Source organism: Phragmites australis, chromosome 23 (genome assembly GCF_958298935.1).
Source record: "Phragmites australis chromosome 23, lpPhrAust1.1, whole genome shotgun sequence".
Taxonomy (NCBI): Eukaryota; Viridiplantae; Streptophyta; class Magnoliopsida; order Poales; family Poaceae; genus Phragmites; species Phragmites australis.
Window position 1 is genome coordinate 22,170,910 of NC_084943.1, and position 13,254 is coordinate 22,184,163.

The 13,254-nt window shown below is 37.4% G+C and overlaps 1 protein-coding gene across 1 annotated transcript; it reads right to left on the minus strand.

The window, feature by feature from the left end:
- Positions 1 to 541: 541 nt before the first annotated feature.
- LOC133906652 (putative hydrolase C777.06c) lies at positions 542 to 5,904 on the minus strand. Its single transcript, XM_062348615.1, has 10 exons — positions 5,568 to 5,904; positions 4,253 to 4,388; positions 3,972 to 4,099; positions 3,202 to 3,349; positions 3,019 to 3,124; positions 2,429 to 2,487; positions 1,759 to 1,794; positions 1,555 to 1,664; positions 1,274 to 1,340; positions 542 to 1,107 (listed from the first exon to the last, which is right to left on the minus strand). The coding sequence occupies exons 1-9, from the start codon at positions 5,777 to 5,779 to the stop codon at positions 1,283 to 1,285; spliced, it is 993 nt and encodes a 330-aa protein (XP_062204599.1). The 5' UTR covers positions 5,780 to 5,904; the 3' UTR covers positions 542 to 1,107; positions 1,274 to 1,282.
- Between the last annotated feature and the right edge of the window lie 7,350 nt (positions 5,905 to 13,254).

Genomic DNA, 13,254 nt, shown 5'->3' on the forward strand with positions numbered 1-13,254 from the left:
GGGCATGTTGATGCTGAAGCTGTTGGGACTGTAGATCCTCATCAAGATATAGGTATTGTTCGGAAGTTTCCGTAAGTTTTAGTTACATTAGCACAATGCTTGAAATGTGCAATTGCAAACTCGTTGTACGTTTCACTGATTTAGAAACTACAAGCAAGAATAGGACAGTGGCAAATGCACTGTAAGACAAGAATTAGATTCGTGACCTCCGGCACAACCTGACCACGACCTTACTCGACGAATTTGCCCATCCGTGGGATAGGATCAGCGTAGGACGCTAACAGCGCATGGAAAAATACACAGCGCAGTCCTGTCCAGGAGAAACGGATCCGTGTGTCAAGCCTACTTCGCTGGGGTTGATGCAAGGCGTGAAGCAAAATTTCCACATTTTGCACCTGTCTGCCATGTCAAAACTTAGATGCGATTTTTGAAGCTCCAGGCGGCGGATGCCTCGAGACGCCGAAAGCTTCAAGAGAGAACTAGCGACATGACGCTACAAGTGTGTTGCATTTACAATGGCACATTATGAAATCGATATTTAACTCACGACCGCTGCAAGATCATAGCTATTTGTTGGCGAAAACCGTTTGCTACCAAAAAAAACACATTAAAAATCATCCATTTACCGTCAAAAAAAATCATCTCCATTTCCAAGCGAAATCACTAAAACCATCTTCTTTCTCCGGTCTTTGATGCGCTATTTACAAGCAGGGTTTTCCGAGAATGTGCGACCCTGCCACCACGAAGTCCATCCACTAAAGGCTACGATATTCTTTGACAGAGCTGCTTCAAAATGCTTGCAGTACCTGCATGCTATTCAAGCCATGTTTCTCTCGAAAAGCAATACTGGCTAGTGGCTACCCGTTGGATTAAGACATTAAGACGCAGCTAGTCTAGTGTACCTTCCACTTGACCCTTTTTTTTATTCGAAATCATGTATATACTGTAGAAATGTAGACTAGGATTCTACTATATCTACTGGTTTTGCACCAAGATTGGTGCACCACAGAAATTTTGACTTTTTAGTCAGTTTGTACTTTCTTCTCAAGGGGGACTGAATGTTAAGCAACAGGGAACCTGGTGCAGGTCACTGAATATGCAATGGCCCTGATGTACAACGGAGTAGAGTGTGAGAGCAAAGTTGAACCACATAATAACACATGCACGATAAGCCGGAAAGAAAAGGGTTAGCCAAAGTGGAAGATGGTAAGAAACTAAATTAACTAAGCTGTATGATTGATCCTTGTAGTCGAATAAAGGCAGAGGCTCGTACCTTTCACGGTTACAGATCAATGTAGACACGTAAACCATCACGAGCTAACTGCACATCTATCCCCTCCCTGCATTCCCAAATTACAGTATATGAGTTTGCGTGCCTTTTAGGATCTTACAGTGAAGCAAAATCAATGGTGGAAGTTCTACGGTAGTATTGCTTTCTTGTTAAAAGAAGAGTGACAATATTTCTTCCATATACAAGTGCGTTGTTCATGTCAACTTATTTGGTACATGAGCATGTGTGTGCACTCATCTAAACTATCTAGGCGGAAGGCCTACCTTCTGGACCATTCTTCCAATGTTTGGTTGTCCTTGTGATGGTCCATCTCATGAGTCAAGCCAATGAGCAATGCTCTTTTGGGGCAAATCCTCTTAATAGCATCTAATGACTGTATATCATCATAGTATTAGCATAGATCAGACACACGGAATATGAAAAGAAAAGGGAAACAATAAGCTTAAACTGTGCAAAAGAAAACCAACCTGGTCCCAACAAAGGTGCACATTGTGAGAACCTGTCTGTTTACAAAGAGAATGTCAGAGCTGAAGCATATTCGTAGAAACAATGGTGCAACATAACATTGTTCATTAATTAATAATCAAATGAGCTTAAACAATAGCAATAACGTTGCCATGACTTGCAAGATAAATCAACTGTGTATGTACTAATCCAAATTCTGGTCTCAGCAACTACAGCTCGTTAAGCTTAAAGTAAATAACTACTTCCATAACTAACTAAAATTAGCATTATCTGTGATCTTATTGATCATGTATTTGTCACTTAAAACAAAAGAACACAGTATCTGTCCAGATATATCTTTTACTTCTAAGAAAGTCAGGTCTCCAAATATGTTGAATGTAATCTATTTGTTCAGGATATGTTCGACCAAGGAATGGTCCCCCCCCCCCCCCCACATCTTTCACAAGTTCCCCTCAGCAGCATCCAGAAATGTGTTTGACCTTTGCTTATTCTGTACTCTGTACTAAGCTGTGGATCAATAAAAGGCATGGTATAACAAGTAAAGCAGATAAGCTGAAGGAAATGGTAAACAAAGTCGGGAATGCTAAAATGTTATCCAGAAACAAAAACGAAATGAGCAGCTGGAAGGGAAAAACACATGTATTAACAACAGAAGGAACTGAAGAAACTAACCCTGTATAGGCAATCCAAGATGAGCAAATCCAGTTGGCCCTCTCCAGACTTCGAAATTGCTGAAAGGTAAGTGTATGTACACACAGCAATGAGATTCCTGGGTGACGGTCAAGCAAGAGAGGACAGGAAATGAATCTACAAGATCTGCAGCTATTCTCAAAGCAGTCAAGACATCTGCAAGCCCATGCATGCATCCCTCAGGGCAAGGTAAGGAAGGATGGGCAAAGCAAGCTCTGAAAATAAATTTATGCTGTATCTATGGATAAGTTTACAGATCAATAAATTAATATTATATTATCGTAATTATATTACATTGGACTGTAATATCTGCTGCAGGAGAACCCTATGTATTATGGCGACTACCAAGCAGAGATATTAACGAATGGTACCGCAAGGTCAGGAATTCATTTTAACCAAGATCTAGATCAAGTCACAACACTATGTTCTCCTGTAATGGGAAACTTCATTTCCTTGGGTCGGAAAAAAAAAGTGGGAGACTTTATTCCAGAAAGCAAGCATATGCACTATGGCAGCACAGGAATAATTATAAAACACAACTGATAGAGCAGCATTAGGAGACAAAGTTTTACCATATTCTGTGCTTGGAGGAAACCTTGAAACATCCGAAATATAAGCAACTTTAGATTTTCTTCCAAAAAGGAAACCCAAGCAAATGTAATCTTCACCATGGATCACCTGATATGAATACAAATTAAGAGAAAAAGGATAGCAAAACGAAATGCAGTTGATAGGAAAATGCATACTACTTATACCGGCAACGGAACAAACTCTAGCCCTGAAGTTGTAAATGGTTTCTGAATATCAGTCTCGATTATTCTCCAGTCAAGTTGAGCAACTCGCCGGACCTCCTCCCCTTCCTTTAGTTTCTTTTTGATCAAGTAAGGGAACTTTTTAGAGATGCTGTTTCAGATTGAACATTATGAGCTTGATATTACAAATCCACTTATTGCCCTACCAAGTGACTACGATACATATTACACAGTAATATAACGAAAAAAAAATGAATTGGCATACACGGATGCTCTGTGAATCTCGAGCCAAGTACGAGATGAAATTTTATCTCCATATTGGGAAAAGATTTCTTTGTCCAGTTATGCTAGTTCCTTTTCAAAGTTAGGTCCTTAGATGCCAATATAGTTCAAACTTCTAGAAAGGCTAGAAAATGTTTTATAAGAATGTACAGGAGACCAACATAAAAAACCAGACATAGCACGATGGCAGCCCAAGAACAAAGAATTCACGAGTTAATCAACCACCAACATGGTCGTATTTCTCAGCAGTATAGATGTTTATTTAAAGATACTTGTTCTCCTTCATTGACTTAATTCAAATGAAATGTGTTAAACTGGTAAATTCTGTGCAGATAAAGTGGGCTCCTTAATGTATGTTGTGAGAGGCAGTAAGCTAAATGCACTTTCCACCATACAAATAGAGTACATGGCATGCAAGTTTGACTGAATTCCCTTACAAGTTTGAACAGACCGCTACCAGTGCCTAACAAAGTCATTACATACACAATTACCTGTCCATAGCAAATTGAGTGAGGTAAATTGGGGTTGGATCAATATCATTTGTGGGACTAGATGGCTGTACGACCCGGATATCATCAAGACCTAAGATTGCATCTGCATGCTCATGAGTCAGAATAATCTGTTATGAATAAAGAAAAGGTGTTAGTGTACCATAAGTATGCAAAACACTGAGTTTTCTTTTACATTCGTAGTGAACCCTTAGTTGGCATTTTGGTCGTTTAGTGAACCATTAGAGAAACTGAAGCAAACAAGAGTATAAGCAAGGACTCACGGAATCAACACAAGGGATTTTGTGGCGAACAAACCATCGCAGAACTTGTTCTCGGAATGTCTTCCCAACATCAATTATAATATATTTGTGTGCACCTTCATCTTGGCAATAGTCAATCAAAAGAGATGTGTTGCACCTGTAAGAAACCAAGAATAAGCCTAGCCCTCAGAAATGCACAGAGAAGCATGAATGTAGCTATAAACCTTGTTCATGCGCATCAATATTCCAAAATCTTCGAAAAAAATCAGATTCACTTGGCTTCAAATGAACATAAATAACTACAATATGATCCTACAAAGTCACACAAGGGAATTGATTTCGTCCTAAAGAAGAGATTGACCAATAGTATGAGCATGCACATAACTCAACCCTTTTGAGTTTGCTTTATAATCTGAAAATAATTGAAACTAAATTTGATTTGTAAAACATATATCATATCATATCTTATATCCAGTTAACTTTGTTTACAATTTGGTTTTAAGATATCCCAGAACAGATAGATTGGTCACTTATCCTACTTCCGTGGCATTACGCAATTGCATTTGCATCTAAAACTTGCAGTTATTTATAGGCAATCAATAGCTGATTTTATTAGACAAAACATCAAGAAAATGCACTGTAATCTCTGCTGTGGGGCTATCCCATGCAGAAACAGAAATTGCAAAGTTCACCCATGTTTTAACAGGTCAAAATGGAAAGTTTGACTAAGTATCATGTACATGAAACTGTCCAAAACCTGCGAGTCCATTTCATTTGAATTCACCCTTATGGAGGTCGCCTCTGACCAGCAAGATTAATTGATCCTCGAATTCGATACATCCCAACTTTCTCACTACCACAATATTCCAACTACTGCTACAGTCCACATATTGCTCAAATGCACGTGGAATACGAAATTATGACATATGAAGATGCACCAACCATACAACTAACTGCCGCAGCAGGCAGAATGATAGAATTTGGTCTCCAAAACTAGTTCGTAGTCCTAATTCTGACGCACACAACAAAACTATTAGCTATCTATATCAGCGGCATCTCTCAAACAAAAGCAGCGGGCAAAACTCAATCCCGCGCCAAATTAGCAGCCAAAGCAATTGTCCATTCGTTCCAGATCACAACAATTCCTAATCGCACGAAGCAGGCATGATTCGTAACGCAAGTTAACGTACGAACTAAAGCCAAATCCCCCGATCTCTCAGGCTCATCTCAGATCCGCACCGACCTCATGAAAAGCGCAAACGCTCACGCCGCAGCGCGACGGTAACATCTCAACCGGCGCGGCGTCTGGGGAGAGGGGGAGGAGAGCGAGGCGCACCTGTAGTTAGGGTTTAGCTCGGGCGGGACGGAGAGGGACTGGGAGCAGACGGGGCAGGGCGGGTCAGTGGGTTGGATCAGGCACCGCGCGTTCGGCACGGCGCTCGAGCACCCCGTGCCAAGGAACACCAGCGACGACGACGAAGGCCGCAGCGGGGGCACGCCGTCGCCCGCGGCGGCGGCGGCGTAGCCATTGGGGACGGCGGCGGCCATTGGGTTGCCTGGGGCGAGACCGCGAACGCCCGTGACGAGGCGGCGGAGGATGCGGGAAAGAGAAGAGAAGAGGACGCCGGGATCGGTGGGAGGAGGTCCGCGGAATATTTTTGGGAGGTAGTCTTGCACATAGGCACGTCAACTATAAACTACGATTGCACACGTGTCATATACACATAATTAATCTAATATATAGTAATTTGAAAAAATATAAAAGATAAATAATAAAAAACTATTGAGGGGTTAATTCATGACAATTATTCTGGTATACCGATCGATGGGTACGTCAACAATATTTACGGTGTATGTGTGTTTGTGATGAAATAAAGAACACAGAGGTCATCTACCTTGATGCGTCCCGAAGCATAATAATCTTATGTCATATGTATTTTATTATCAATGTTTTTGAATTGGTTATCCATCCCTTCTCTTATGAACCGGATCCTCCTCTCACTATATACCAGAGAAAGAGACCTTACGAGTGTGCTCTTTTATGTTAACCCCTACCTTAGCTAAACCTCTCACCCCTAGGCTATTTAAAATACGTGGCGCACATGCTCTTTTTGTTCTAATGAAGCAGTTGAGCTCATCCTATCCATTGGATACATCCATGCCTGCGTCATCCTGATCAGCCGAAGCGCCTTATCCCATCCCCAGTCTCGCATGCGCGCCTGTGAAGCAGTCTGACACACCTGCGAGCATATTCCATAACATTTAATGCTATAGGACGGAGCATGACACCATTGTGCCGGCCATGACTTGTCCGCTAGGGAGGAGTATCTAGGGAAGAAAAACACTTTGCTGGTCGCGAGAATCCCTTATGTGGTAAGGATCCTGATCATGAAGATGCAGACTAATCGCGTGATAGGATCCTGGTCCGGAAAAGAATTTTTTGCCAACTAATATTGGCTGGTGTGGGTTCTCAGAATAGGGAACCCCTATTCTATACACCGACAGTAGCCCGTAAGCTCCCTTATAGATGTGGTGGTTTGACTGGTTCGTCACGTGGTCGCGGATGGGATATAGATTCCATCTTTGTAAAAATATATGCGATATCGAGCTTGTTACATACGGGTTTAAAAATCATTTATGATAGATCTTAAAATTCATTTGTGATAATCCATTCTGTGGTAACAGAGAAAGAGGGGTTGTGTGTGTCCTACTCGGAATCCTAACCGTAATAGACTTGATTTATATCTCCCAAGATATCTAGGGCACTTAATTCCTTATTTGGACATCATTTTCAAGTACATATAGATCTCGCCCTTGGAGAACAAGTTAGTTTCATACGTAGCATGGTGGCTTTTAGAAAACCCTTTTCATGGAAATTGGCACTCGCACAATGAATATTTCATCCTTAGAATATACTATATTTCTAATAATATTCTAAATTATTAATTATATTTTTTTTTCATCACTCTCGAGTCCTTTGAGTGAGCCATGATCCAAATGACTCATATGTTGACTGAGGGCCGTGCATTAGGGTAAAGTTTGACTTTTTGATCTGTTGCTCAGATAGACAATCAGAGACCGCAGATACGTAGATCTCGTCGAGATGATTCCGTTTTGCTATCTAATGTCCCATTTCGACACTCGATGAAGCCGTAGCGATCCCAATAAATCTAGACCATTGGATAAAGAAAGAAAAAAAAAAGAGAGGATAACCCATCCGCCTGCCGCCTCCACCCAACCCTAGCCCGCAACCCTGGTTGCCGCCTGGCCATCACCGGCACGTCGCCAATGGAGGCCTTCTGTCGGGGAGGGGGCGTGTAGTGGAGGGGTCGGCCGAAGGCAAGAAGAAGGAAAAGAAGAAAGAAAGAAAGAAAGGAGGAGGAAGAAAGAGGAGTGGTTTTCGCAGGAATCACTAAATTCGTCATTGACTCAACTTCTTTATCGCAAAGGTGACTTCTAATTAGTCCTTAGATACTTGTGGATAGCTGGGAGCGTTCGATTCCATTGCCGGATTAGTGTTTTAGTCGATCTGTTGCATGAATGATTTAATTTGGAAGTTGAGGCTTAATCGGTGTCGAATTTGATCTTATGGTTAAAAGGAAAGTTGTAGGCTCGTTGATAGGTTTCTGTCAGTGTTGGTCTTGGTCTTTTTGGTTAAGAGATTTAGGAGTTTCTGTTAAAATGGTGTTTTATCTGGCAAGGGTTAGTTTGTGCGTCGTTGTCTTGTTCTTTGGTCTTCAACCTATCTAAAGGAGGAATCCGCCCATTGCCATGCTAGTCTATCGGTAGATTCTTCTCTGTTATTTTCGATATCGCCTTGTTTGTGGGGTTTTTAGGCATAGGAGCATGTCTCCTTTTGCTTTTGTTGTTGCGGTGTTTTGATGTTAATTTATGTATCTTTTCAGGTGGTGTCATTTTGAGACGAAGCTAGTTTCCGCCTTCGTCGTTTGTGAAGACAAGTGAATGTAGCAGATAGCTACACTTTACCTTATTATTTGGTTACTTGTATCTTCTAATTGTCGCACATACTAATAAAGTAATAATTTATTAAATTAAATATGAGTGTGTTACTTACTTTCTGATTTCTAAAGATTAGAGATTTTTCCTGGATTATGAGGTAAAGAAAATGATATATATCTTTTTTCTTGTACTTGTTCATATTTCTCGCATGTGAAGCATGAAGTGTATGTTTATGTTGGAAGTTATGTCTTCTAATTATGCACGAGCTTGTTGTTTTAATATTTACTTTTCTGAAGTTTACTTAAGTTATGAAGTACAAAAAGCGAGATACATCACTTTGCAGTTGTTCTTTATCATATTATGTAATTTTTGAAGTATTATGTATATCTTAAAAGTTATGTTGTTGGTTATTTATGAAGCATAACATAAGCATGGCATATTACATTGGAAGTTTTGCCATCATCTTATAGCCACTACCGTACTGGTACATCGCCGTACTTTGCCCGTGGAGAGGTACGACGCATAACCTTACATTGCCCGTGGAAGCGTGAGGGTGAGGAAGAACATGTCATATGCATACATATGCATTCATATGGATGGCTATACTTTAATTGCTTCGACGTTATTCTCATATTGGAAAGAAGTTTTTAATACCGTTTTGGATGGAACTAATATGTTGAATCATAACTAGCAGATGATAGTATGTGGTTGTTGTTATTTTGACAGAATTAATTATATTTTTTAGTTATTGTTAACTTGTTTAGTTTTTTTTTTATCTTTGTTAAAGATAAATGTTTAATGAACTATAGCTAAATAGCTTGTTAAAGCAATTCACTTGCTGAAATTTTTTAATCTTATTCTTGCTATATTTTCTGGTGCATCTTGAGGTAACGTCGAGCATGTGGGAAGGGTAGCAACACGTCATTTGCACAAATCACCTCCACTTTTTTGTCTTTTTGGTTGAAATATCAGTTTGATGTCTACTAGTTGTGTGGTACGTTTGTCTCATTATGACATGGATGTATCATCGATGCTTGTTCCTCGTTTTGCTACGATGTTTATTTATGTTAGTGTGATGATATATATATATATATATATATATATATATATATATATATATATGTGTGTATATATATATATATGTGTATATATATATATGTATGTATGTATGTATGTATGTATGTATGTATGTATGTATATATGTATATGTATAATATATGTTGATTTAGTCAGTTATACCTCTAGATATAAGGGAGGTGCTCCAAAAATTTTTAATTAATTTCGGCGGTCTTGTAGATTGTTTCAGTGGCACTCTAAGCATGTGGTGATCCCCGGGGTGTTACATAAAATACTTTTACGAATAAGTTGTACATATAGTACTCCCTCTAATCTAAAATAAATGTTGTTTTAGGTTGCTTGCAGTTAACTGCTTAAAATTTAGCTATAAATTATTTTTTATGTATTGAATTTGGATACTTAAAAATGATATAAGTAGATTTGTCTTGAAAAGTACTTTCATAATATTATACTTTTATTATATTTTATCAATATATAATAAAAAATAATAATTAAAATTATATTTTAAAAATCATATTGATATATAAAATAACAATTATTTTGAACTGAAAGAAGTACCTAAGTTTGGGTTTGAAAGGGTCCAGAGGTAAGGTCGATGCAGCCTCCTACCTCAGCGTTAATGGGCTGAGCACGCCAGCCGACCCACTAAACATATTTTTTTTTTCCTCTTTTGTTTGTTTATTTTGTTTCATTCCTTACAATTAACCCCTCCTACTTTCAAATATAAGTCCAACGCACGAACCTATGAAGCATAAAAGTTAAATGACATTAAATAAAAATTTTACTCTATACTATGGTTACAAATAGGATATGATTCTACAAAATATTACTCAAGTGTTGTGCTTCCTAGGTATGCACACATCGCAACTGCAGTATCGTTGTCTTTATATGCATTAAAAAATTGTAATGGTTGATGCAACAATTTGTGAAATCCAATTAAAAAACTATGAAGACTTATTCAACTTTCTTTAATCCTACGTAAACCCTTATGAAAGACATACTGTTTGTGAAACCTAATTCAACTAGTCGTGAAAACCTATTTCAATATCTCCATAGGGGGCCTCCAAGTCGAACATGTATGGGCCAAACACCAGGTCTGAATTTTACTCAGCCCACCACCCTAACTTCATCAATATCAATATACTAACGGTGGAAAAACCAATGAAAAGCTACCCGTTATGCTAAAAAAAAAAAAAACGTGGAAGAATTCTCAACCTCCCATACCCCTGCTACTGTTGTTACTGTAGCAGGGGCCCTGAATATATATGCATGTATACATATGTATATATGTATGTATATATAAATATATGTATACATGTATACGTATATACATATACGTATACATGTATGTGTAATTTTCTTTTTAAAAAATTCTAGAAAATGTCAAAATAAATATTAGTTATATTAATAAATTAGCTGGAAAAAAATCTAAAATGCAAAAAAAAATCTAAAACTTAAAAAATATGAAACAATTTTTTTAAGGTTAGTATTACTTTCACCTACATGTTAAAACTATGTGCATATATAAATGTACTATTGTTTTCTCTATAATTAATTAAATGTGTTTAACATTAATAATTTCATAAATAAATATTGAAATATACAAAATTTGTGAACCTAATTTTTTTAATCTTCTTTTGTCATGATCCATTAAAAAAATAAAAAATAGGTGCGGCGTATCAATATCAATATGCTAACGGTGGAAGAATTCTCAACCTCCCATACCCCTGCTACTGTTGTTACTGTAGCAGGGGCCCTGGATATATATGCATGTATACATATGTATATATGTATGTATATATAAATATATGTATACATGTATATGTATATACATATATGTATACATGTATGTGTAATTTTCTTTTTGAAAAATTCTAGAAAATGTCAAAATAAATATTAGTTATATTAATAAATTAGCTGGAAAAAAAATCTAAAATGCAAAAAAAATATCTAAAACTCAAAAAAATATGAAACAATTTTTTTTAAGGTTAGTATTACTTTCATCTACATGTTAAAACTATGTGCATATATAAATGTACTATTGTTTTCTTTATAATTAATTAAATATGTTTAACATTAATAATTTCATAAATAAATATTGAAATATACAAAATTTGTGAACCTAATTTTTTTAATCTTCTTTTGTCATGCTCCATTAAAAAACTAAAAAATAGGTGCGGCGTATGCGCGCTAATCAGATTAGTTGTCTCTGTTGCTCTCTGCAGTCAATGTGTGCACGTTGTCAAATGTGACAATAGCCATTCTCTCAGCTAGAACACTGTCAAATGTCACAATGAAACATCACGTGGAATACATGCTGCAAGATCACCAAGATCAGAAATAAAGCATCTAGCTCTTCCATGCTAAACTACAGCAAAAAGCTCTGACGACTAAGGTAGGCTCCATCACTTCAGAAAACAGCCATTCAGCTTTCACAGAACATGCAGCTAGCTATCTACAGATACTTGCTAGCTCTGTTGAATATATGTATGGTGAAGTTCAATCCGGCCCTGACGCTTTTTGCATGCATGATTCATCGAACGTCGTTCGTGGCCACAAGACGAGAATCGCGAGTGGTTGCATCCAATTGACGCGATGCTACGCGAGTTCAATCCTGTGGCTCCTGTGATCGGCAAATCTATGTTAGGTTAATTCGTATGAGCACTTTTACTATGCTTAGTGGTGAAGATGGTGGAGAGTTGTTCTTATTAGAACTTTTGAGAAGATCTCTCAAACTGTTATGGGTTCTCATTCTATCGTGATAATAAGAATAAAGAGAGGCGAAAGTTAATTTTCAACATAAGTAAAAAATCAAACTCCAACTAATACTATTTTATTATATTAGATCCCACTTACTTGAATCTGTATACTATATATTGATGAAAATGCATGTCTAAAGGCATGATACAAAATGAGCCATAAAACATAAAAGTATGCTCGCTTCTAAACTACACGTATCTTTCTCAAATACATCTCACCTATCAAGCATCACAACCACATACGTTATACTTAAGAGCATAATATAGCAAATTCATACATATTGACAAGAAAATATATGTGTAAACTTTAGTTAGTTACTTAGTGGGTTTGACACACTTACTAAATAATGTTCTAATTATATTTAGGCTACTTAATTAAATCAAACTCTGATACCAATATTGTGAGAAACCGTCCAAACGGTATTCCAATTAATCATCAGGAGGATTATTATTCATAATCCAACCTCGACAATTAACCAGAATCCTGTTCCAACAGTCCCAACACGTATTTTGTACCCAATAATCAAAACACATGCCTCCAACATAGCATATTACAACATAGTTTAATAAAGAGCAAATAATAAATATTTATATTTAAAAACATTAAGTATGCAACTGATTCCAACAATTTATAACAAAAGCGAGTTAGGAGGAGACAAACCCCTCAACTCCTAACTATCCAAAGATCTACGTAGCGGAAAGAATAAATTAGACAACAAAAACGAGTGGAGCCACATGCCCTTAGGCTCCACTCCGAAAGCTCGAGCTTCGGAGTAGGATGCACTACTTCTGCCCGCCACTCTGATCAGCAGGCACAAACATTACTTAAAAAACTATTTTTTAGACACCAAAGGTACCTTTTCACAGACGGTTCATTTGAAAAAATGTCTGAACAGTTAGCGATGACCTCCTGTGGTTACGAATTGCCTGTGGAAATAAATTTCACAGGCGGTTCCTTATATGAACAGCCTGTGAAAATAGTCATTTCTACAAGCGGTTTCTTATATGAACCACCTCTAGAAATGACTATCCATTAAAAAATTCATAACTTTTTCATATCAAGTCGGATGAGGAAAAACTCTATATAAAAATTGTAGCCCCCAATGAGATCTACAACCTTATAGTTAACATTTTTTTTATTTAAAGTCATTTAGAGGTCTAAATAATTATTTTAAGTTTCAACGATTATTTAGACATCTAAATAACTTCAAATAAAAAAAATCAACT

Excerpts from the sequence above, each read along its gene's own strand:
- LOC133906652 (XM_062348615.1), bottom strand. The coding sequence starts at position 5,779 with ATGGCCGCCGCCGTCCCCAATGGCTACGCCGCCGCCGCCGCGGGCGAC. Across the intron at positions 4,389-5,567 it reads GAGCTAAACCCTAACTACAG|GTGCAACACATCTCTTTTGA; the intron begins GTGCGCCTCGCT and ends GGTTTCTTACAG. Across the intron at positions 2,488-3,018 it reads TCCTCCAAGCACAGAATATG|CAATTTCGAAGTCTGGAGAG; the intron begins GTAAAACTTTGT and ends CTTACCTTTCAG.